Source organism: Stereum hirsutum, assembly GCF_000264905.1.
Source record: "Stereum hirsutum FP-91666 SS1 unplaced genomic scaffold STEHIscaffold_18, whole genome shotgun sequence".
NCBI classification, from domain to species: Eukaryota; Fungi; Basidiomycota; class Agaricomycetes; order Russulales; family Stereaceae; genus Stereum; species Stereum hirsutum.
In genome coordinates this window covers 384,414-406,430 of record NW_006763148.1, presented here as the reverse complement: position 1 = coordinate 406,430, position 22,017 = coordinate 384,414, and the positions used below count along the sequence as shown (strand labels likewise).

The window sequence follows — 22,017 nt, the reverse complement described above, 5'->3', positions numbered from 1 at the left end:
CTGTACTTTTCGCGCACAAGTTCGTGTCCCGTGTCCCATGGGTGCCGCGAACGAACTTGTGCCACGGGACAGTCCCACCCCATTGACGTGCACTGAACTTGTAAATGGGACATACCAAAATTTGACGAAAACTTGACAAATATTTGAGAATATATTTTAGGGTCCTAAATTGACCTCAGGAAGGCCCCTAAGACACAATTTGGGCCAGATTTTGCTACTAGGTGAGCTCCCCCATCCAAATGCAGAGCATAAGTGGCTGTTGAGCGGTCATGAAAGGTCGTATCCCTGAAAAAGCGTCCATGTTCACGAACATCGTCCCTTATCCCGATCTGCGTGCGAACCGGGACACGAATGGATTATGTCAGCTCGGCAACGGCCGAGGGGCGGTGGCGCGAACTTGTGCGCGAAAAAGTACAGTATTCGGCGGACCACTGGGGTCTTGGCATTTTGGGCCCTCCTTCAAGGAGGAATTGTGACAAAAATATAATCCAACCTAGAAAAAAGAATGGGAAGGGGAACTTATAGCTGATTGGCTGGCGAGCGACGCGCGTCGGACTCTTCCGGTGCCCCAGTCCCGAGGTGGCGAGCGCCCTGCAAGGAAGCCCATCTCTCGCGAAGTGACCAGTCGGGATGAAAGGTTCAACAGCAAACGAAAATGGTCGGCTTCCATTATGTCTACTGGAATGTCAGAAGGCTACTCCCATCTGTATTTTTTGTGGCCTGCAGCAGCACTGGCAAGTGCGGAGAGCGTGTTACGAATGTACGGGAGTGTGGCCCGTGAGGCCTGTTCAGACAGAATCGTACGGTATATATTGTCTGGATGCTTTTTCAATCCACTAGGGCAATGTGATCAGTGCTATAGTGCGCTTTGTACACATGCCCCTTATACTAAGTATATGACCGTACGTGCTACTTATATCGTACTGGATCAAAAGCTTTGGCACAGGGACAAGTTCCGTGGTCGGCAAGCGCAGCGAGCTTGACCACTGGTCATTGAATAAAACCCTATCCAGCTTTAAATACTGTGATTTGCAAGCACTGCAAGCTCAACCACTGGGCTATGAGGGTGGATTGAAGTGGGACAGATACAACCAGCTTGTCAGAGAAAAGAATCGATATTTGTGTAAGCATAAACTGGATTGTACAAGAGGAAGAATGCGAGGCTGGGTATCGCGCTGCAATTACTTATCCAGGACAGTACACTAGGGAATTCTTGGGAAGCGTCAAAAATCGAAAGAAGTAGATAGAGGATCGCGATCAACTTCTCTGGGTAGGTAATACGGCAGGCAGTCGAACATATTGTTCACCCATTCTTGCTGGTCACCGGTAATGATCCTTGCCGTCCATGGAGTCTTCTGCGCCAACTCAAAACCAATCAGACGGAATGCGTGAGCTTTACTGGCCAAGGGAGACGGAAGACTGGTGAGGCCCGGGGGACTGGGTGGGGCGGCGAGGATATTGCTCGGCCGGACGTCGCTTACAAGCGAGATGCCGAGGCTAGCGACGTCCTTGTAGATATCCCGAATGTCCTGCCTGAGAAAAGAAAGCCAATCAATGTCAGTATACAGTTCAGGAGAAGACACAAGTAGAGAAAATGCTCACTTTTCGGCCTCAGAGTATACCCTAGGTGACAATTCGTCTCCCAACCGCTCGAGAAGAAGTACAAATACACGATCGCGCTCCATAATCAACTCTGGCAGCATCGGATGCGGGGCGATTCCAACCCGTCTGGCGGTAGCAGGAGGGTACTCGTCATAATCTGGGATACTGTCATACTCGCAACCATCGGGCGCCTTTCCTGCGCGGTACCGCCACGGGTGAAGACGCCATCCGCGTTTCAAATCGAGCTCAAAACAACCATAGCACCGTGCCATAGATGCGCCCTGCAAACACTCCATCTCCTCGTAGAACCAGGCCTCTCGAACGAGCGACAGACAACGATTCCTGTAAGCGACTTTGACCACCAGAGGAGGCAGGTAGCCGGGAGTCTCTGTAGAGACATCACCCTTACTATGATCGATAGAGGCATTGCGAACATCGTAGACAATTCCAGTGCGACCTGAGCCTATGATAGGACCCAGACTGAAAGATAGTTCGGAGTGCCCAGGAGGAGGAAGGTTGGAAGGACTACGTGGCGGAGCACCGTCCGGGAGGCAGCAGTCTAACGTCTGACGGTATCTGAAGGGAGTGATCTTTGGATGAGGGTAAACGTCGACGAGGTCCAGGGGAGGGGACATGCGACGGAGAGTCGCGGGCAGTTCAACTGTGTTGCCTTCGACGTTTCGATATAACAGGCCTTCTATAGAGATGGCAGTAAATGCATTCTGAGCCTATGGAATTGTCAACATATATGAAAAGGGTAGAGAATAGCAATACTCACCACGATTGAAGTCTGGTCAATGCTACTCATGATGTCGGGGTAACTGGGGCGGACAAGAGATGTTCGGTTTGATGGGCCAGAGCAATCCCGTTATACAACCACGTCCTGCAGGCACGTTCCAATTCGGTCCGCTTCGCCGGCGGCCCCACGTGCGGTGTCAATGGTCACTTCTGTTGATCTTCCTTTTGTAATCCTATCGCTTATGAAGCCTAAAGTCGTGCTCCGCGAGCTTGTCGGTCTCCCCTTCGAGATAGGGTCTTAGCCTCAATGATAAATAAGCTGCCTTTATACTACTGTACTTTTTCGCGCACAAGTTCGTGTCCCGTGTCCCATGGATGCCGCGAACGAACTTGTGCCACGGGACAGTCCCACCCCATTGACGTGCACTGAACTTGTAAATGGGACATACCAAAATTTGACGAAAACTTGACAAATATTTGAGAATATATTTTAGGGTCCTAAATTGACCTCAGGAAGGCCCCCAAGACACAATTTGGGCCAGATTTTGCTACTAGGTGAGCTCCCCCATCCAAATGCAGAGCATAAGTGGCTGTTGAGCGGTCATGAAAGGTCGTATCCCTGAAAAAGCGTCCATGTTCACGAACATCGTCCCTTATCCCGATCTGCGTGCGAACCGGGACACGAACGGATTATGTCAGCTCGGCAACGGCCGAAGGGCGGTGGAACTTGTGCGCGAAAAAGTACAGTATACTGTACTTTTTCGACCAAGTGTTCGTGGGAGAATTATGTCAGCCGTGACCACCGCTGGGCCACGGTTCGTTCGGGCGGGCCACGCGTGACGAACAAGCGGAATTGTTCGCATTAGTTCCCAAAAATTGAATTTTGGGCGATTTTCAGTGCAGATTCGTCACGATTTTCTGTTCGTGAACCCGTGTGTATGCGTGACCCCGGGACCAAAACTGTTCGCCGACGCCCTCTGCGTGATGCGTGACGAACACTTGGTCGAAAAACTACAGTACTGCGGAAGTGTCGTTCATATTCTGCGGGCCCGAAAACCGAGTCATAGCTTTTAGATATTGGACGATATTCGGTGACACAATTCACACAGTCATATTTGTCGAGTTTCCGCAATGAGCAAGCTGGAGTAAGAGGGACGAAGACCAGGTTGAATGCATTACCGAGGAACACGACGAAGACAACGTTATCAAGATGAAATACTTAGCTCTAAGGAGCCTCAGGAGGCATCGCGCGGCTACATTTGCGCGTGAACATAGGAAGAGATACGAACATATTCCTCACCCAGTCCTGCTGATCCCGAGCTATCACCTTCCGCATCCACGGAGTCTTTCGCGCCAACTCGAAATCGACCAGACGCCAGGCATACGTACGTCGAGTAAACGGCGAAGGAATACTGGGAAGGCCTGGAGGACTGGGCAGAGCGGCAAGGATGTTGTGTGAGCGAACGTCGCTGGCAAGCGTGATGCCGAGGCTAGCCACGTCATTGTAGATGTCCTTGACGTCTTGTCTACAGAGTACAAAAGAAAGGTGAAAAGAAAAAATGTCGCCAACGATAAGAAAATGGATATGACCGGATCCAGGCATATGAGGGACTCACTGTACGCTCGTAGGGTGTGCATAGCCGACCGACAACTCATCCCCAAGCCGCTCAAGAACCAGTACAAAAACACGATTGCGAGCCATGATAAGCTCCGTCAGCAGTGGGTGAGGTTCGATGCCGGCTTCCATGGTGGCCACAGGAGGATACCTAGCGAACTCTGGAATGGAGTCGTAGCCAGTATCATAAAGCCGATGCTCGGGATTTTCCCATGGGCCGACACGCCACCCCTTCTCTAATCTCAGCTCGAAGCAACCATAACACCGCGCAATAGATGCACCCTGAAGGCACTCCATCTCTTCGTAGAACCAGGCCTCCCGTACAATGGACATACAACGATTCTGGCGGGCTATTTTGACCACCAAAGGAGGCAAATAACCCGTAGCAGTATCCCCTGGGACACCGATGTGGGTGGAGTTGATACGGGCTTCGAGGGCTTCATAGACTATCCCAGAGCGTCCAGAGCTTATGGCGTCGCCCAGACTGAAAGACAGCGTAGAGTGTCCCGGAACAGGAAGTGTAGAAGGTTGGCGTACTGGAGGTCCTTCTGGCCGGTTGCACTCGTCTGCTGGACGTGCATAGATGAAGGGGACGATATCTGGATGAGGATAGATGTCAACAAGATCTATAGGAGGGAACATGCGATGGAGAATTGTAGGGGGCTCGGTCCTGACGCCGTCGACGTTATGAAAGACAAGGCCGCCTATCGAAACAACGTCGAAGGCATTCTGCGGCTGCCAATAAAAAGTTGAAGATCAGTTGAATTATATATTTTACGACGTCTCGGGGCTGAGCACTGACCACAGGCGTACACTGTTGAACGTTTTCCATGCTGGACGCTGATTGACGATGCACGACACTGAGGATTCGAACGAGTCAAAGATTCGCGTTCGAACTTTGAGCGTGTGGACCACGCTGGACCACGTGCACTCGGACACCAATGTGTGGCGTTGAGGCTTGAGGATAAGTGTGGCCCTGGTCACGCAGCGCAAACCTCTTTGTTTCACAATAATATATGTACAACTCCGCAGTTCACTCGTAGCGTTTTGAGATACTAAGAAATCTTCGTGTCAAATTTCCTAGGGCAAAGTAGAACACACAATTTACGATCAACAGACGTACAAGACCCACGAAACAAAACAAGTATGACAGCCTTCAGTGCCACGATGCGACATATACTCCAATCTGTATCTAGTCGTATTCGTCTTCCCCACTACTAATTGGCTCTGGTGTCGTTGGAACAGATTCAGGAGAAGAAGACCGGGAGTCCGCGTCGGGCCTACGGCTGCGAATGTAAGGAAACATGTTGGTTAACCAGCTGCCGTGGTCATGCCACGTAACCTCACGGGTATAGGGAACCTTGAATGCACTCTCAAAGTCAATAGCACGCCAGGCGTGCGTACGGTGCGTGAAAGGGGATAGCCGACTAGGGATGCCAGGAGGAGAACATGGCGCAGCGAGGATATTCTCGGAGATCAGACTATCTCCGACTTGGACTCCAAGAGCTCCGAGGTTGTCGTATACACCCTTGATATCTTCCCTACATATTTGACGTGTCAATGAACAAGAAATTTACAGAGAAATGAAGAAAGACCGAGACTCACTGCACATCCTCTGGATGCCTGGTGCCCGTAGGAAGTCGGGGCCCCAAACACTCCAGAACGAGGACAAGCACGTGTCGATCTTGTCGAATGAGCTCAGCCAAAAGAGGATGAGGAGCGACACCAGTTTCACGCGTCGCCTCGGCGGGGTATTCATCGAAGTCGATGAACTCGTCACGGTCATCATCATCTTCGGTCGCGAAGAGAGGCTCTTGCCATGGATATACAAAACGTCCGCGAGGTAATTCCATCTCGAAGCAACCATAGCACCTCGCAATTGCGATACCTTGGATACACTCCATCTCTTCGTGGAACCAGGCCTCGCGAGCGAGAGAATAACAACGATTAGATCGGCCGATTCTGACAACGAGGGGCGGCAGGTAGCCTGTCGGGGCTTCATTTCCATCGCGGGGGACAACGCAAACATCGGCAGCGTCAAAAATGATACCGGAACGACCGCGACTGACGGCTTCGCCGAGGCTGAAAGAGAGGGTGGAGTGTGCGGGAGGTGGAAGGGTGGAGGGAGGGCGTGGAATCGGTCCACCGGGCTCGTAGCATTCGTCAGGTCTTCTACCAGTCCATTCCTCAAGGTCTGGGTGGGGATAAGGGTCAATAAGATTGGCTGGGAGAATCGCGTGATCGAGTGTCGCCGGCTCGAATTTCTTGATGTCAGACTCCTTGCGGTACACGAGGCCATTGATCACGATGGAATCGAATGAATTTTGGGCCTTCATACACAACGGAAGAGAACGTTAGCGAGATACACAAGGAGGAAGACTGACTCCATACTCACCATCGGTAGGATATCTGGAGTAGTCCTGCTCGTATAGGAGAGGTAGGGAGAGGTGCGGTTATCAACGTGGTCCAAAGGCAAGCTCCGCTGAAAGTTCAAACGCGTGCGCGTGGCAGACCGGGCCACTGACACGAATGCTGTGTGGCGCAGATGTGGCCCGCTTGATGACTCACGAGGGGGAAAAATCAGATTCGACAGAAGTAAATCGAGCAGAGGATGTATTTTAGTTCGTACAGATAAGTGCTCTGCGTGGTATGAGGACAACGGCCCTGATCGCAAAGAAAAACGCACTTTGCGCTGGACACAAATAAGAGCAAAATGAAAGATACCGAAAACATACACTGGAGCACTGGTAAACGGGGTCCGGGTCAACGTCAACGACCCATCAAGCAGTCAAACCAGGAGGCCAAACGGAATCGTCGCTGGGTATACTGCCCAAGTAGGCAATGCTTGCCCACATAACATCAACCCACTCGTCTTGTTCCCCGTCTGTAAGCCAGCGTTTATAAAGAATCTTTATCGCGCCACCAAAACCGACTGCGCGCCATGCGTGCGTGCGTCCAGTGAAAGGAGAGACCTGGGAAGGGATTCCGGGTGGAGACTTGGGTGCGTGTAGGATGTTCTGGCGGACGATGGTGTCCGAGAGGTGAACTCCGAGGGCAGCAGTATTGGTGTACATAGATTTTATCTCCTCCCTAAGAAATGAATGGTGGACAACGATGTAAGGGGATGACGTGAGTGCAAAAGAGAAGAGGACGTGCCGGGATTCTAGAGGATGTACGACACCCGGCTCGAGCGCGGGCCCTAGACGCTCGAGGACAGTGATACAGAGACGATTACGAGCTTTAATGAGTTTCTTGAGTAGGGGATGAGGGTCCACCTCCTTCTCCTCCAGAGCCTCTTCAGGATATTCTATAAAATCGGGCAGTTCGTCATATTCATTGTCGTAGTCGGTCCTGTTGAGCCGATCCTGCCACGGCTCAGCGAGCATACCCCTTTGCAACTCGAGCTCAAAGCAGCCGTAGCACCGAGCGATGGCGATGCCCTGCAAAGACTCCATCTCATTGTAGAACCAGGCCTCGCGCCCCATGGACATGCAGCGATTACTCCGACCGATTTTAACCACAAGAGGAGGAAGGTAACCAGTGGGCTTAGTACCGTGGTCGGGGGAGGGAGCGATGCGGACATCAATGGCCTCATAGACGACGCCCGTCATCCCAGAAGCCATACGTCTTCCGAGCTTGAAAGAGAGGGTGGCATGCGCAGGAGGAGGAAGCTTCGAAGGTGGCCGAGGAAGCGGACCGTTCGGCTCGTGAAACTTCTCCGGTCGCATAAAACCTTCCATGTATTCTGAATCTATTAAGTCAGGATGAGGATAAGGGGCGATGAGATTCTCTGGGATAGTCATGCGAGACAGAGTAGCAGAGTGTAATGTCCGATTCTCGTTCCCGACTCTACGAAGCAGATCCTCTATCTTGATGGTGTCGAATGTATTCTGAGCCTGGAGCACAGGGTGTAAGCATACCGAGGGTGAGTATATGATCGAGGCAATACATACCATGGGCTCACAGATTTCGCTCGCAGCCACGTGGATCTGTAGTATGAGCAGGGAAAAGCGTTGGACAAGGAACAAGCTGGTGAAGTACGGTGGGGAAATCCTGCTGCAGCCCACACGAACATGGCGAAGATTGATCATGTGAGCATGGGAACGTCGGGTGAATGCGGGATGCTCCCATGGGTCCGTGTCTCTTTCTTTTGAACCCCCCAAAGAGGATTTGATGCTAAATGGGCGGTGCACTAGGCGCATCGCTGTCTACAATGTTTCTATATTGTTTGATGTATCAAGCATGTGCAACGACCATGAATTTTCTTTTTCTTCGTGCTCGAACAAGTAATAATTCTCGCTGTACGTCTGTCGGACTCGTGTTTGCCTTTTGCGAATCTATCAAGATACTCTCAGATCAAACAGATCAAACAGTTGCATATTGGGACGAATCAAACAATTATATACAGCACAAGCAAGCAGGATCTATACGCAGGAGTCTTCATCAAGACGATAGGAAATATCAACCTCACCAATTCAGACCACATCCGAGTCATCCTCAGGGGGCTTAAAATCCTCGTTCGGCATAAACAGCGGAAGGGTGTCGAACATATTATCCAGACATTTGATCAACAGAGATCGTCTTGCGCGTCCATGGCGTCTTCCTCGCCCTGTCAAAATCGATGAGCCGCCATTGATGTACGCGCTTGGTAAATGGCGAGGGTAGGCTGGGTAGACTCGTAGGAGAAGAAGGCGCGACGAGGATGTTTTTGGGACCGATGCAATTGGCAAGTGTGATGCCCATGGTGGCGACATCTTTGTATAGGCCTTTTATATCCGCCCTGGTCAACCGACGAAAGAACGTACGGCGATAACTTGTTAACGACTCGAATGAAGGACATAAGATGATCGACTTACTGCACAGACTCTGCATATTGATAACCTCCCGATATCTCACACCCCAGCTTCTCAAGAAGAATCACGAATACCCGATCCGTCGTATACACAAGGTCTCTGAGTAAAGGATGAGGCAGAATCTCCGCTTCCCTGGCCGCGATGGCAGGATACCTTTTGAAGTTCGGGCAGGTGTCAAGCGAATCATCATACGCCTCATGACTCGCATCTTCCCAAGGATTCACGCGCCAACCTGTTTCGAGCTTGAGTTCGTAGCACCCGTAGCATCGTGCGATTGAAGAGCCCTGAATATATTCCATTTCGTCGTAGAACCATGTTTCGTGGGCGATGGATTGACAACGATTCTGACGACCTATCTTCGCTACGAGAGGGGGCAAATGTCCAACGAGAGGATCACCAGCGTCGGGTTCTCCAGAGATGTGAGACTGAGAAATATCATAAACGATGCCTGAGCGTCCAGAACCAACGACTTCCCCAAGGCTGAATTTGAGGTTGAGATGGCCAGGAGGAGGCAATTTGGATGGCCGACGGTCTTGTGGTCCCCTGGGTGAGTATGCTGAACGAGGACGAGTGCTGATGAATGATTCGATAGCTGGGTGAGGGTATATGTCGATGAGTGTTCTCGGGACGGAGAAACGGGAAAGGGTAGCGGGAAACTGTGTATGAACACCATCGATCCTTCGGAATACGAGACCTTCGATGGTGATGGAGCTGAATGCGTTCTGAGCCTTCGTATAGAACTATAAGTATATTCGATGGCCATGAAGGAATGCTCGAACAAAGTGTCCTGCTCGAAAAAGCCGATCTGACACGATCTGACACGATCCTGCGCGGAGTCATTCGCGATTTGCCGTAGATAAGATATATAAGGGTGCATTCGGCAACCGAGAGCGGTTTGATTTCCGGCGGATTCTCCTGCCAAAACGAAAGAATCTGGATTCTCGGATTTCGTGGCTTCTTCGGCAGCCGTGGTGCCTGCCGAACCCTGCCGCGCACATATTGCGTGACTGATGTGACTCCGGAGTGCTTTGCCACTTCATTCTTCAGTGGCACCTTTGCGCGAGTTCGTCGTCTTGTCGTCGTCGTTTGGCTAGACCACCAATCGTAGCATCTCGTTCAGAGATAAATGCATATTTACGATGTGACCACTCGAAGACAGATCTATCAAGGCACAGTTGTTAATTTTGCAGTATGATTTCGAGTCTATGGGACCACAAACATCAACAGTGACAAAATGTAGAGGAAGAGGCAAGCAAGACATCTGAGGCACTGTCGACATCTCTCTTGAGCTGCCTCTTACGACTATATTATGACTTATTGCTATTATTACACGACCTTTTCCTAGAGGTACTACTTACTAGCTGTTGCCACTTGGTTGCCACCTTGTTGCCACCTTCAAGGATGGAAGGGCTCCGTGTAAGTATAACCGAGGTTTTCGTACACAAATCTTCATCACGAACACTATAGCACGCGATTAAGGTATCATCAGGGCTCCAGAGCGTATGCTGGATGAGGGGAGGGCGATGCCACATGGCAGACAAAGCTAGTAGGCAAAGTGGCGAGAGCCAGTCAGTTTCACGTACTTCCCGACTCATAACGGACGGCAGAACATGACTCTGCAGATGAAATTAAGAAACAAACATTTCAGAGTAGGGATTGTCTGCTTCAGAAAGCCTTCATGCGAGAAAGTGGAATGGTCGTCTGTTATCGTTATGGTACGCATAAGAGGTGGCGAAAGCACGTAGCCACCGTGACAGTGTCGGAGTGTGAAGAAGGCTCGGCGCCAGCCGCCGAGGACGAAATCCGTGGCTGGAAATCCGGTGAGAATCTGCCGCTCTCGGTTGCCGAATGCACCCTAAGGATCTCACGTCGATTATCCTCAGTCCGAAGCTTCCCACCTTTAACCCACCATCGATGGCTGACCCAGGCGACGCAGCGCCCGTACCACTGGTAAGCCTACGGGAACCGAGAGATATATTAGAACTGTTCGAGAAAGAGAGCATACTTACAGGGTACGCTGATGCCAGATAAGTGCGAGCCCACCAAGAAACCCAGAGCTCTGTACAGGAGGAATCTGATTCTCCCTGAAGTTCATCTTGATCATGTAGCGGAGGAAGGACAGAGTAATCATTTGGCTCGCTGGCAGTAGTATGCGGAATTATGCTTTGAATGTGATAGCATTGTCCCCGCAACAAGCATCCTAAATCAAGAGGAACGAAGACCAGATTGAATGCATTTCCGAAGAACATGATAACATAATCAAAATCAAAGGGCTCTAAGGAGTCGCAGGAGGCATCGGAAGACTGGTGGAAGGAGTCAGAGTGCTACGGGGTTTTGTTTTGGGCAGCTAGTAAGGTAGACAGTGGAACATATTATCCACCCAAGATTGCTGATCACCCGTGATGGACCTCGCCGTCCAAGCCGTCTTCTGTGCTAACTCGAAGTCAACTAAACGGAACGCATGACGCACGTTTGTGAAAGGAGACGGAAGACTGGGAAGGCCGGGAGGACAGGGCGGAGCGGTGAGGATGTTGCTCGGCCGGACGTCGGTCGCGAGCGATATGCCGAGAGTGGCAACATCTTTGTAGATATTCCTAATGTCCTCTCTGGATAAGGATAACGGAGGTAATCAATATCGGTCGTCTTGAGAAAGAGACAGATACGCACTTTTCGGCTTCTGAGTGCAGGACCCTGGATGATAGTTCGTCTCCCAACCGCTCGAGAACAAGCACAAACAGCCGATCACGTTCCATGACCAAGTCTGTCAGCAGCGGATGTGGTGCGATTCCAGCTTCTCTGGCGATATCGGGAGGGTATCGTGCGTAGTCTGGTATCCTATCGTAATCGGAGCCAATGGTGACCCATTCTCCGTCGTTCTGCCATGGACGAACGCGCCATCCTCTTCTGAGTTCGAGCTCGAAGCAGCCGTAGCACCGCGCTATCGAAGCGCCCTGTAAGCACTCCATCTCGTCGTAGAACCAGGCCTCCCGAACGAGAGACTGGCAGCGATTTCTGTGGGCGACTTTGACAACGAGGGGAGGCAGATAAACGGGAGGAGAGTCGATGGAGGAGCTATTCTCGGCGGGGCTGATGAAGACGTTGTGAGCCTCATAGACGATCCCAGAGTGGCCAGAGCCCAGGGAGGGGCCCAGACTGAAGGATAGTTTAAGATCCCCGGGAGGAGGAAGGTTGGATGGCCTTCGTGGTGGAGCGCCGTTAGGGAGACAGCATTTCGGTGACCGCGTTCTGATGAACGGGGTGAGACTTGGATGAGGGTATACGTCAACGAGATCAAGGGGAGGGGAGAAACGATGAAGGATCGCGGGTAGTTCAGTTGTGGCGCCTTTGACACTTCGGAAGAGAAGATTATCTATGGAAATGGAATCGAATACGTTCGGAGGCTGTGACCCGTTTAGTGCAGCCGCTAACAAAAGAAAGCGTGTAATGCTCACCAAGGGGGTCGTCTTTTCACTGCTGCTCATGTTGGAATGGTTGGAGGGACAATGAGCCCATCCACGTTAACGTTGAGACCTTTACGATCTTTATATATCTTATCTACGGCAGATTGCGAATGATACCGTGTATGATCGTGTCAGATTATTTCCTTCGAGTAAACCCTGTATTCGACCATTCCGGGAACCGAGAGATAGATGTACTCGAGAATAAGTAAGACCGACAGCCCTTTGACGAGTGAGCCACATACAGGCCGTACGTTGATGCAAGACAAGGAAGGCGAGTGCGCAAAGAAACTCAGAGCTGTAAATCCCGTTTCGCAAAATAGGTACCGTGGAAGAGCGGGCCATTGAGGCCTTGATAAGGTACAGCCATGTAATAAGGTTTTGGCGCATGAGAATATTGCAAAAATAGAGAAGTTCCAGTTGAGAAAGCAGCAAAGGATTGACCAAGAATAGGACATCTTCAGGATACAGACCCAGAGGAGTGGGCAAGTCAATGTTGTGAGCGGCGTGAACTTGGAGATGCTGGAGGAAAAGGCGACAACCACTGAAACGGACATCCATGTGTGAGCCACGTGCGTCGGATGCTGCAACAGGACCAAATTGAGGCGCTCGCCGGGCTTGGCGGGCCTTGGGCGGTCAGCGCGTTTCTCGTCCTGCCTCCATCTCCCGCCCTCGACGACGCCGAACACCCCAAGTCGACCGCCGTCGACGGCGCCCTCACTCCTTTGGCCGTCTGATACTCGCACTCTGACGTCGTCGAGCGCGGCGCCAGCAACGTCGGTGCGATGCTCTATCTGACTTCGGACCAGTTCCCTGTCTGTGCGTCCCTTTCCGTTCTACACTACCTGTTTCATGTTTTGACTTTCGCTCCTTTGTCTCGGTGGAGTATTTAGTCGTACCATTTGGGGTCATTGGGTGAGCTTCATTTTCTGTCTTTTCTCATCTTTCTGTTCTGCAATTCGCCCATCATTGCGTGGTCCATCGCCCTCATATGGCGTTATGATGCTTCGTTATCGGAGCCACGTCGCTTGCAAGGGAAAGCACGCACGGCGTTGTCGACGTTATCTCGCCATTCCATTGCCGCTGGCACCGTTAGCCACGTCTATCCGTAGATGTGCGTGTGAGCTAGACGGTCGAACTGATCTATTCCGTCATACCGAGTACGACGATGACAGGTCTCCGATGGATGGAATTTCATCATCCCTCGTTTGCATCCGCGGTGTTACGACGCCATTGAACTCATTTAATAGTCGACGGTGGACGCCGACCGAGTCCAGTTTGCGGCTTTGAACAGCGGAGGGGATATAGTGCTGCCCGCCACAATGGTCGTGACTAAGACATATCTCGTCGTCTGGTATACGACCATGGGGCCGCTGGTACTCATCGAAAGGGCCGCAGTAACAGTTGCACACAAGGTCATCTTTTCACCATGCCACATCGCACAAGAGAGTTACCACTCGGTCGGCACTGTCCGTGAGAGGAGAAGAATGCCTCCCATCGCGTATCATTCATTGACAGCACATTCACGGCAACTTGTTCGGTTCGTCAACCGTCGCGACCTAGAGACTTTACTGCCATAGATTCGGAAATCATGATGTGGCGCTCGGGTTGCTTTCATCTTCTGTCGTGTCTAGTGTCCGTGCATTCGTCCCGTACTCTTGGCAGTCAATCTAAACGAATGTCCGTAGTAAGGTGATGTGGTCGGCTCTCGCTCGATGAAGAGTTCCCCATACCTTTTTTGAGCTCATGGGGCATCAGTGCGCAGAGTGCCGGTGTTCTCTTGGCGTCTTCGAGGAATGATGGAGTACATATGGCCACTCCGTCACCTTCGCCGCCGGGTGGTTTCGTTCGCTTGCCAGCACCGATGGGGCTTTTCGCTTTCGTGTCTTGTGTGACGTTGGCCACACTTTGCGCGGTGTCAGCGGCATGACAGGAAAAGACCATATATCGCCGAAACGACCGTAGATCAATGTAGCTCAACCTTTTGAACGTAATCCATCGTATTACTGACGTGAGAAACCTCCGATTCCATGCTCCTCACGAGCATCTTCATCTTTTTGGGGCTCCACGGCGAGCTCAGTGTTTGTTGGCGGAGCATCGTTGTGTTTTTTTATATTCTTCCCACTCTGTTCTTGGCACAATCGAAATGAACCTGTTTCGCTGACGACCCTTTTCTTATGATCTCCAGGTTCTACCGATACCTCTGGTACTGCATCCGTCTCCTCGCCGCTTTCGTCTACCGCCCCATCCCACTCCCCGATAACCCAACATACATTGCTTCAGAGGATGTCACTATCATCGTACCCACTATCGACGCCGGAGAGGAATTCAAAGAAGCCGCACACTCATGGCTCGTTGGAAAGCCCAAGGAGATCATCATCATCACCGAGGAGAAGATGCTCGGGCCTCTGCAGGATCTCGCTAATGCCGTCGACCCCGAACGTATTCGTGTCCTGACCGTCCCTTTCGCGAACAAACGACTACAGATGGCTCATGGTATTAAGAATACGACGACAGATATCATCTTCTTCGCTGACGACGACGCCATTTGGCCGCCGACATTGATGCCATATACGTTAGCGTGTTTCGAGGATCAGAAGGTGGGCGGTGTGGGTACGAGTCAGAGGGTGCAGCCTTGCGGTGATCATATGACGGTTTGGGAGGTTCTCGCCGCCATGCGTCTCAGTATCCGAAACATCGAGATCGCATCATCGACACACATCGATGGCGGACTCCCTTGTCTCTCCGGACGTACCGCCGCCTATCGCACTGTCATTCTCAAGGACCCCGAGTTCTTGCACGGGTTCACGCACGACTATTGGTTGGGAAAGTATCACCTGAACAGTGGTGACGATAAGTTTTTGACGAGGTGGATGGTCAGTCATGGGTGGAGCACGTATGTGCAGGTTTGTAAGGAGGCGGAGCTGTTGAGTACGATGAAGCCGAACTGGAGGTTTTTGAAGCAGGTGTTGAGGTGGACGAGGAACACGTGGAGGAGTGATCTGAGGAGTTTATTCATGGAGAGGCATATTTGGACAAGCCATCCTTATGTGGCGTATACTATGGTGACTTTCCTGCGTTTCACGTTTGAGTGATGGAGAGAAATGCTGATCGATTTTCTTGGTTGGATGTAGGTCGACAAGCTTTTTAATCCGTTCACTCTACTGGTAGGACCTTGTCTGGTCAGCTACGTCGTCTACAAGTCCACAATTCCTGTGGATCAGGGTGGCTTCCATTTACCCTGGTGGTACGTCTTTACCCCCTTTCCCTCTCGTATCAGACTGTCTCACTCATACGTGCATCGAATCTTAGGAATATCATCATCTCCTACATGGTTTGGCTGACGGCTACGCGTACGGCGAAGCTTCTCCCTCATCTTTGGTATCGTCCTCAAGATGTCATTCACGTACCGGCGTTCATTGCGTTTGGATATTACTTCGCTGTGATGAAGGTTTACGCGTTGCTTACGCTTCACGAAGTATGTCTTCACTATCGCTATCCCTTTATCCTTCCGCCTCCCCAAGCCTCCTGGCCTTCTCACTTACGCATCTTTTTTTCGCCTTTCAGACTGGTTGGGGAACTCGTGCGGGTATCGGCGACCCCACCGCCGCCACCGCTGCTGCCGACAACGACACGAATGCGGCACACAACGCCCAAGACGAGAAGGCGCACGCGTCGCGGCAGGACAACAGAGGGCGTTATAGTGATCTGCCGTCACCGTTGGGACAGGTGCATGAGATGGCCCCGTTGAGTGGCAGCGGCGGACAGGGTGGCTATGCGCGATGATCTGGACGCTTGCCATTTCGACTTTTACTCACCGTCGTTGCTGTTTGAACTCTCCATTAGACGTAATGTCCTTTCTCTCTTGTTCATGCGGACCTTGATCGATATCCTCGTTGTCGTCTTTTCCTTGTCGTTTTGTGTCGTGTCTGGCAAGACGTGTGTTACCTTTACCCTTCCCTCCGAGTCTATCCATCCATCTCCCTCTACCCTAATCGCAACTACTTTATCACAGTATATCCCGTTCCAGGTCTTGATATCCCTTATCTCCCGTTTTCTTCACCTACTCTCTTCTCAATATCAACCGACATCAACCATCCAATATTCATCTGACTGTGACTGTTGCATACATATCGACATCGGACATCGGACATCGAATTGAGTACGTCTCTGAATCATGATCTTTCGTATCCCGTATCCCGTATCCCGCTACGCTGATCGGTACCACAACTTCATCTGCATCCTCATACCTTCTTCGGGTTTTCAACCAGTATCCTCTCTTTACCCTTCCACCCTTCCAACCCTCGTCCCTCCGAATGCGTCTTTGACACACGAGCCCCATTCGTCGCGTCTCAACGCTCTCGTCCACAAGGAACGTTCGTGGTTGGATTGATCCGCCACACGAGTGTGGATATCGACAAGGATCATCGTCTCGGAGGCCCACTTATCCTCCCTTCCTCCGTTCCTCACTACATCCTCACATCCCTCCGTTTGCTTTCTTTACTTCATATGTCTGCCGGTCGTTTCTGTGTCCTTGATCTTTCTCTCTTTCGCTTGTCGGTCTTCGTAATGGTTACTAAGTACACTTTTGGAATGCAGTCTTTTTGCGATTGGTCAGATGGATTCTGGGAGGCGAAAGCGGGGAGGTGCAAGTCGGTGCCGCGGGGATGGTGAAAGATATCGACCTTCAGCAGAAATGTAAGTCTGCGAAAGTAGGAAAGCGTGCGTGGTCGAACCCTTCACAGAATGACACGTTGAACGTCCTATCTTTAACACCAAGGTCTGCCTGTGGGGGACCATCACAGAAAGCAAACTCCGTCTCGTCACGGCCGTTGCCGCGCTCAACAAGCGGAGTTTAAAAAGGAGAAAACATCGAAACCACCGCTTCCGAACACCACCACATGTGCTTCAGGTTAGTTATACCTCGGGCTATCGTCACCGGTTAGTTAAGAAAACGACTGCTACAGATATGCTTACTTCGCCTAGACGTGTAGTAAGGTTAGACCTCTCAGGCGATTCTACTATCTCGTTAACGCCCGGAGAGGACGCTGAAGCATAAGGCGAACTTTTACGCTCTTCTTTGCGTTTCGTCTTAATTTAACCAAAGTACTTGCGGTGAGTGACTATCGAAGGCACCACTACATGCGCTTTGTACTTCTCGTGGCTCTTGCATTCTTGGTAAACTCGGCCTTGGCAGGCCATCCCAGCGTCAAGTTGGCGACCACACGGCGATCTCTCCATTTGGTCTAGCCCATGATTGAGAGCTGTAGTATATCATGTCTTCGTTCCCGCTCACACCCCTAGGACTTCTTTTGCCCCCAGCACTCGACCTCAAAACTTCCCAAAGGCTGAAGGACATCAGGATGCTTACACATTCAGCGGGCTATTCCACGACAGAAATTATGACTTGGAGTGCGCTGGCGGGATTTGTGTGTCATTTCATTCATCATGACATTATATCTGATCTGATTTATTTCCAGGCTGCCCATGCCGTCTTTAGGGTTCGCGAGCCCCGCATCGTACCTCTCCTCGCGGTTCTGTCCACTTCGTTCCTAGGATTATTCACAACCTGTCTCCTGGATACTCGGTCGATGCTAAGATCATTCCTTTTGACAAGTACCGCGCTTGCTTCCTTTGCTACCAGTCTATATGCGTCTATGATAGGGTATCGAGTCTTCTTCTCGCCTCTGCAGCATTTTCCTGGGCCTACTCTAGCGGCTGTCTCTAAGTTCTGGTATCTCTATCACTCGACGAAAGGGAGAATGCCTCAGGTTATGCGGGATCTAAACATACAATACGGAAACATTGTTCGAATCGGTCCCAACGAGCTTACCATCTTTTCATTGGACGCGATGGACGCGATTCTCAGCTCCAAAGGGAAGATGACCAAAGGTCCTTGGTACGTCCTTGTGGTCTCCTTTGACCTTTGCTTCTGTCATGCTGATCAAAATGACAGGTTTGACAGTGTCTTCGCCAACAAGGGTGGAAATTCAGTCCATGCTCTAAAGGTACCCGGACCTCACTCTCAGCGGAGAAAGTACTGGGACAAGGCAATGACGAGTACATCCCCACCTGTTCGTCACCATTCCTGCCATGTTGACCTTTTGGTTTCCATAGGCGCAGCCATGAAGGAGTATCTGGTATTCATCAAGGACTGTCACAACCGTCTCCGTGATCGTATACACAACGAATACGCTGAACAACCCGTTCAAGACATTCGTCGCATAATGAGTCTGCATTTCATCAAGGCTATTACATGTCCTATCATATATCTGGCTCATCACACGATTCAGACCACCTCGTTTTTGATATCATGGGCGAAGTCGGATTTGCACAGTCTTTCGGCATGATTGATAATGGAAAGGATCATAGCTACGTTCTCTTTGTCGAAAAAGCGATGCATGCCCTTTCGTGAGTTCCTAGACTGTCTCTTGATCGTGGATCCTGAGACCGTCTACCTTAGCGTCGTTGCCGAGATACCCTGGGTTATCCCTATATTAGAATTGTTGCCAATAGGAAAAGATCAAGTCGAGATCGAAGCCCTCTCGTATGTGTCAAACCTCTTCACTGCGACGACGAACTAATGTTGCGTTATAGCATGGCTGCGACTCTGAAACGCTTCGAACAAGGTCAATCCCGGCCCGACCTGTTCTCGTACTTTGTACAGGAGGATGGACAGCTCCACCCGGATATGACCATGAAGGACCTAGATGCTGAAGTTCGAGCGATAATCATTGCTGGTGAGTCCTAGCTCGTGGATGGCTTTGCTCGTAAATAACGATGAATTCATTCCTGCTCAGGTTCTGACACATCCTCTTCGATGCTGACGTTCATCTTTGACTATCTCATTCAATACCCAGTCTGGGCGAAGGTTGGTCTTTAATCTTATATACTTCTACGGCATCCTGAATTATCCTTACCACAGCGTCTGCGTGAAGAAGTCGATACTCACCATCGTGGCCATGGTGACTTTGATCTCGAAGAGATGCCAATCCTCCACGCCATCGTGAACGAAACTCTTCGCCTGCGTCCCCCTGTCCCTGGTCGTTCTCAGCGCATAGTGCCCGATGTAGGCGTTACTATTTGCGGTCAATGTAGGTGTACCGTCTATCCCATTCTGGTGCAGATCTCAATCCCTTTCTTTCGCCAGATATACCCGCCGGCACTCTCGTTGGCATCCCGCAAGGGCTGATGATGCGCGACGAGCGGTATTTCTCACCATCACCCGAGATGTGGAGACCCGAAAGATGGCTCAAACCTGACGAAGAAGAGATCTTCAACCGTGCCGCCTTTATCCCGTTCTCTTTCGGACCCTTCAACTGCTCGGGGAAGAATTTAGGACTGCTGATGGTGCGATACTCTTTGGCCCGGCTTATGCTGGAGTTTGAGATTACGGGTTCCCCTCAGCATGATCCCGTTGAGTTCGATAAGTCGATTAAGGAGTTCTTTACTTTACAGAAGGGGCCTGTCTGGGTGGTGATGAAGCCGAGGGAGACTTGAACCGGGAATAATGTGGACTTTAGCCTCTATATCAGAACAATGCGATGATACACTTCCAGAAATATTCTTGCCTCCATCTTATGAGTGTGTAGAGGAAGAACAATGGGCCACATTTCATTACTAGTCATTCATCGGTGCCATGCGCAAAGCGCCGAGGCGGCATATTCCGCATGAAACAATGAAACAACGTGGCCTACGCATTTTTGCAAGGAGGTTGCCGACGTTCCTCTGTATCCTGCCGATTGGCCCCTCCACTCTGTATCTACACCTGCTCAACTTACACGGTGCGTCGATTTTCTGATGGCGAGCCATAGCACAGCTCAGTTATCCATGATAAGTAGCTATTGTCAACTGTTGAACATGCACAAAGCTCTGACGCTCTCAGAGATCCTAAACCTCATCTTTGCGTTCCTCCCTCGTTCAGCGAATGCAACCAATGCGCGAGTCTGCAAAACCTGGAGCGATTCTGCTCTCGACGACGTATGGTATGAGATACCCGATGTTTCAAAGGCCTTCCAGGCTCTGGCGGCCACAGTCGTCTCTAATGGAAAGCTCGTAAGTTTACAGCCATTCGTGTTCGACAGATAGAAACCTAATATGTTGCGATGAAGGACTACACACGACCGCCCACGCTAAGTGAATGGAATGCATTTCTCGTGAATTGCGACCGTGTTCGCATTCTGGACTGCAATGTGGCGGATTCTCCAAACCCTTTGTCCTCCGATGCCATACACAAGATCGCCGTCACTCGCCCAACCGGCTGTATCTTCAAAGGAGTACGCAAACTTCGGAGCAAGAACATCGTTGGAGGGCTTGACCCCATGTTCATGAGCTCGTCTGTGACAGACCTATCGCTCTCCATCACCGATAACACGACTTCTCGACGCCTCGAACAACTGTCGTGGGACATCGACGCTATCATCGCTCGCATGCCCCATGTTGTCTCCCTGAGTCTCGAGAAGTCAACGATTGGACCAGAGGTGCTCGAGCCTTTCCTCCTTCAGTTCATCGAGGGTTATCCTTCCCTTACAGAATTCCATGTTCCCTATAAATGCCTTCGCACTCGCATCGTAGAAGTCGCCTCCCGTCTACCCAATCTTTGTGTGCTGAGGAATGACCCGGGATGGGACACCATCTACGCCTCGACCAGTATGCCTGCATTCGAACCGAAATTGAATGCAGAGTCGTTCCCAGTTTTGAACGACTTTGATCTCACTGCTACCACGGCAGATGCGGTCCAACTCGTACGCGACCCTCATTTCCCGTCTCATAACCTTCGTGCGCTTTGCTTGCGCGTGATCATCGATATACGTGAAGGCTCGAGTAACGGCATATCGCGTCTCCTTGACGCCATCAGTGATACTTGTATCTCGATCACGGACTTATCGCTGTATTTGCAGTCGACTTTTGTGGGGGGCCAACAACGACTGTCCATCACGTTCGAGGACATAGTCCCAGTCTTCGGACTATCGAGCCTGCAAACGCTGGAGCTCTATAATGACGAGCCCATCAAGATGACGGATGACGATGCACAAAGCCTAGCTTCGAGCCTTCCCGAACTTGTCACTCTATATCTCACTCGACACGCCTCCCAACCCCCTCCACTTACTCTCCGCTGTCTCTCTTATTTCGCACGGCATTGCCTCAAACTTTCGACGCTGGAGATCGTTCTCAATTCCAATGATTGCGTCCCACTCGCTTCGGATGCTACTCCATTCCGCAGCCTGCGGTTCCTCCATCTTGGTGCTTCACCGATCTCGGACGTCCAGCCCGTGGTACAATTCTTGGCCCCCACACTCCCAGTCAAGTGTCGGCTTCTCGTCATGAACGACGCTGTTGTGAATCAATCAGCTGTATACAGGTCACCAGCCTCAAATGGCATGGACCGCTCTTGGAAGGAAGTACAAGACTCGCTGCTACGAATTTCGGAGTCGAAGGAGGTATGGGCTGACAATGAGCGATCATTATTGAATGAGATCACAAAGTTGAACGCGGAGAACCAGGCGTTGAAGACGAAACTGGAGCTCTCCAAACCGAAGGCGGAAAAAAATTGATCAGCAGTTCGAGGTAAGTAGTTCATGAGCTCTTCTTCTCTTGCTTCTCGCGGTACACTGACTATGACTTACAGAAATTGACCCTCGGTCTTCGAAGGAGGTACAGAACACGTATTGGAGGAACTGAGGATCCAGCTTATAGTAGGATTCTGGATGGCGGAAGATTTTTTGGGCGTGATCAATGCGGGAATATTTGT

The 22,017-nt window shown here is 51.0% G+C and overlaps 8 protein-coding genes across 8 annotated transcripts; 4 read left to right on the top strand and 4 right to left on the bottom strand.

The window, feature by feature from the left end:
• Positions 1-1,105: 1,105 nt before the first annotated feature.
• On the bottom strand, positions 1,106-2,410 carry STEHIDRAFT_172091 (uncharacterized protein; the record flags this gene model as incomplete). Its single annotated transcript, XM_007309665.1, has 3 exons — positions 1,106-1,533; positions 1,603-2,330; positions 2,381-2,410. 3 exons carry the CDS (start codon positions 2,408-2,410, stop codon positions 1,224-1,226), a joined length of 1,068 nt encoding a protein of 355 aa, XP_007309727.1. The 3' UTR covers positions 1,106-1,223.
• Positions 2,411-3,565: 1,155 nt separating this feature from the next.
• STEHIDRAFT_162043 (uncharacterized protein) lies at positions 3,566-4,787 on the bottom strand (the record flags this gene model as incomplete). Its single annotated transcript, XM_007309664.1, has 3 exons — positions 3,566-3,866; positions 3,957-4,690; positions 4,758-4,787. The coding sequence occupies 3 exons, from the start codon at positions 4,785-4,787 to the stop codon at positions 3,566-3,568; spliced, it is 1,065 nt and encodes a 354-aa protein (XP_007309726.1).
• A 360-nt stretch (positions 4,788-5,147) lies between these two features.
• On the bottom strand, positions 5,148-12,290 carry STEHIDRAFT_172090 (uncharacterized protein; the record flags this gene model as incomplete). Its single annotated transcript, XM_007309663.1, has 11 exons — positions 5,148-5,496; positions 5,561-6,285; positions 6,351-6,437; positions 6,691-6,699; positions 6,763-7,851; positions 7,909-7,944; positions 8,597-8,735; positions 8,812-9,548; positions 11,279-11,414; positions 11,476-12,209; positions 12,261-12,290. 11 exons carry the CDS (start codon positions 12,288-12,290, stop codon positions 5,148-5,150), a joined length of 4,071 nt encoding a protein of 1,356 aa, XP_007309725.1.
• Positions 12,291-13,750: 1,460 nt separating this feature from the next.
• Positions 13,751-14,246, bottom strand: STEHIDRAFT_125327 (uncharacterized protein). Its single transcript, XM_007309662.1, has 2 exons — positions 14,000-14,246; positions 13,751-13,973 (listed from the first exon to the last, which is right to left on the bottom strand). The coding sequence occupies exons 1-2, from the start codon at positions 14,208-14,210 to the stop codon at positions 13,897-13,899; spliced, it is 288 nt and encodes a 95-aa protein (XP_007309724.1). The 5' UTR covers positions 14,211-14,246; the 3' UTR covers positions 13,751-13,896.
• A 197-nt stretch (positions 14,247-14,443) lies between these two features.
• STEHIDRAFT_162041 (uncharacterized protein) lies at positions 14,444-16,052 on the top strand (the record flags this gene model as incomplete). Its single annotated transcript, XM_007309661.1, has 4 exons — positions 14,444-15,331; positions 15,401-15,513; positions 15,579-15,744; positions 15,834-16,052. 4 exons carry the CDS (start codon positions 14,444-14,446, stop codon positions 16,050-16,052), a joined length of 1,386 nt encoding a protein of 461 aa, XP_007309723.1.
• A 258-nt stretch (positions 16,053-16,310) lies between these two features.
• STEHIDRAFT_125325 (uncharacterized protein) lies at positions 16,311-16,801 on the top strand. Its single transcript, XM_007309660.1, has one exon. It carries the CDS (start codon positions 16,444-16,446, stop codon positions 16,657-16,659), a length of 216 nt encoding a protein of 71 aa, XP_007309722.1. The 5' UTR covers positions 16,311-16,443; the 3' UTR covers positions 16,660-16,801.
• A 785-nt stretch (positions 16,802-17,586) lies between these two features.
• On the top strand, positions 17,587-19,828 carry STEHIDRAFT_125324 (cytochrome P450). The gene is made up of 10 exons (XM_007309659.1): positions 17,587-17,695; positions 17,747-18,165; positions 18,223-18,326; positions 18,384-18,497; positions 18,560-18,677; positions 18,730-18,813; positions 18,864-19,006; positions 19,067-19,137; positions 19,192-19,360; positions 19,417-19,828. Exons 1-10 carry the CDS (start codon positions 17,630-17,632, stop codon positions 19,764-19,766), a joined length of 1,638 nt encoding a protein of 545 aa, XP_007309721.1. The 5' UTR covers positions 17,587-17,629; the 3' UTR covers positions 19,767-19,828.
• Positions 19,829-20,106: 278 nt separating this feature from the next.
• Positions 20,107-21,827, top strand: STEHIDRAFT_172087 (uncharacterized protein). Its single transcript, XM_007309658.1, has 2 exons — positions 20,107-20,321; positions 20,378-21,827. The coding sequence occupies exons 1-2, from the start codon at positions 20,127-20,129 to the stop codon at positions 21,818-21,820; spliced, it is 1,638 nt and encodes a 545-aa protein (XP_007309720.1). The 5' UTR covers positions 20,107-20,126; the 3' UTR covers positions 21,821-21,827.
• Positions 21,828-22,017: the final 190 nt, after the last annotated feature.

Excerpts from the sequence above, each read along its gene's own strand:
- STEHIDRAFT_125327 (XM_007309662.1), bottom strand. The coding sequence starts at position 14,210 with ATGGTCTTTTCCTGTCATGCCGCTGACACCGCGCAAAGTGTGGCCAAC. Across the intron at positions 13,974-13,999 it reads GCCCCATGAGCTCAAAAAAG|AGCCGACCACATCACCTTAC; the intron begins GTATGGGGAACT and ends TCATCGAGCGAG.
- STEHIDRAFT_125325 (XM_007309660.1), top strand. The coding sequence starts at position 16,444 with ATGATCTTTCGTATCCCGTATCCCGTATCCCGCTACGCTGATCGGTAC.
- STEHIDRAFT_125324 (XM_007309659.1), top strand. The coding sequence starts at position 17,630 with ATGCTTACACATTCAGCGGGCTATTCCACGACAGAAATTATGACTTGG. Across the intron at positions 18,678-18,729 it reads AAAGCGATGCATGCCCTTTC|CGTCGTTGCCGAGATACCCT; the intron begins GTGAGTTCCTAG and ends CGTCTACCTTAG. Across the intron at positions 19,138-19,191 it reads AATACCCAGTCTGGGCGAAG|CGTCTGCGTGAAGAAGTCGA; the intron begins GTTGGTCTTTAA and ends TCCTTACCACAG.
- STEHIDRAFT_172087 (XM_007309658.1), top strand. The coding sequence starts at position 20,127 with ATGCACAAAGCTCTGACGCTCTCAGAGATCCTAAACCTCATCTTTGCG. Across the intron at positions 20,322-20,377 it reads TCGTCTCTAATGGAAAGCTC|GACTACACACGACCGCCCAC; the intron begins GTAAGTTTACAG and ends GTTGCGATGAAG.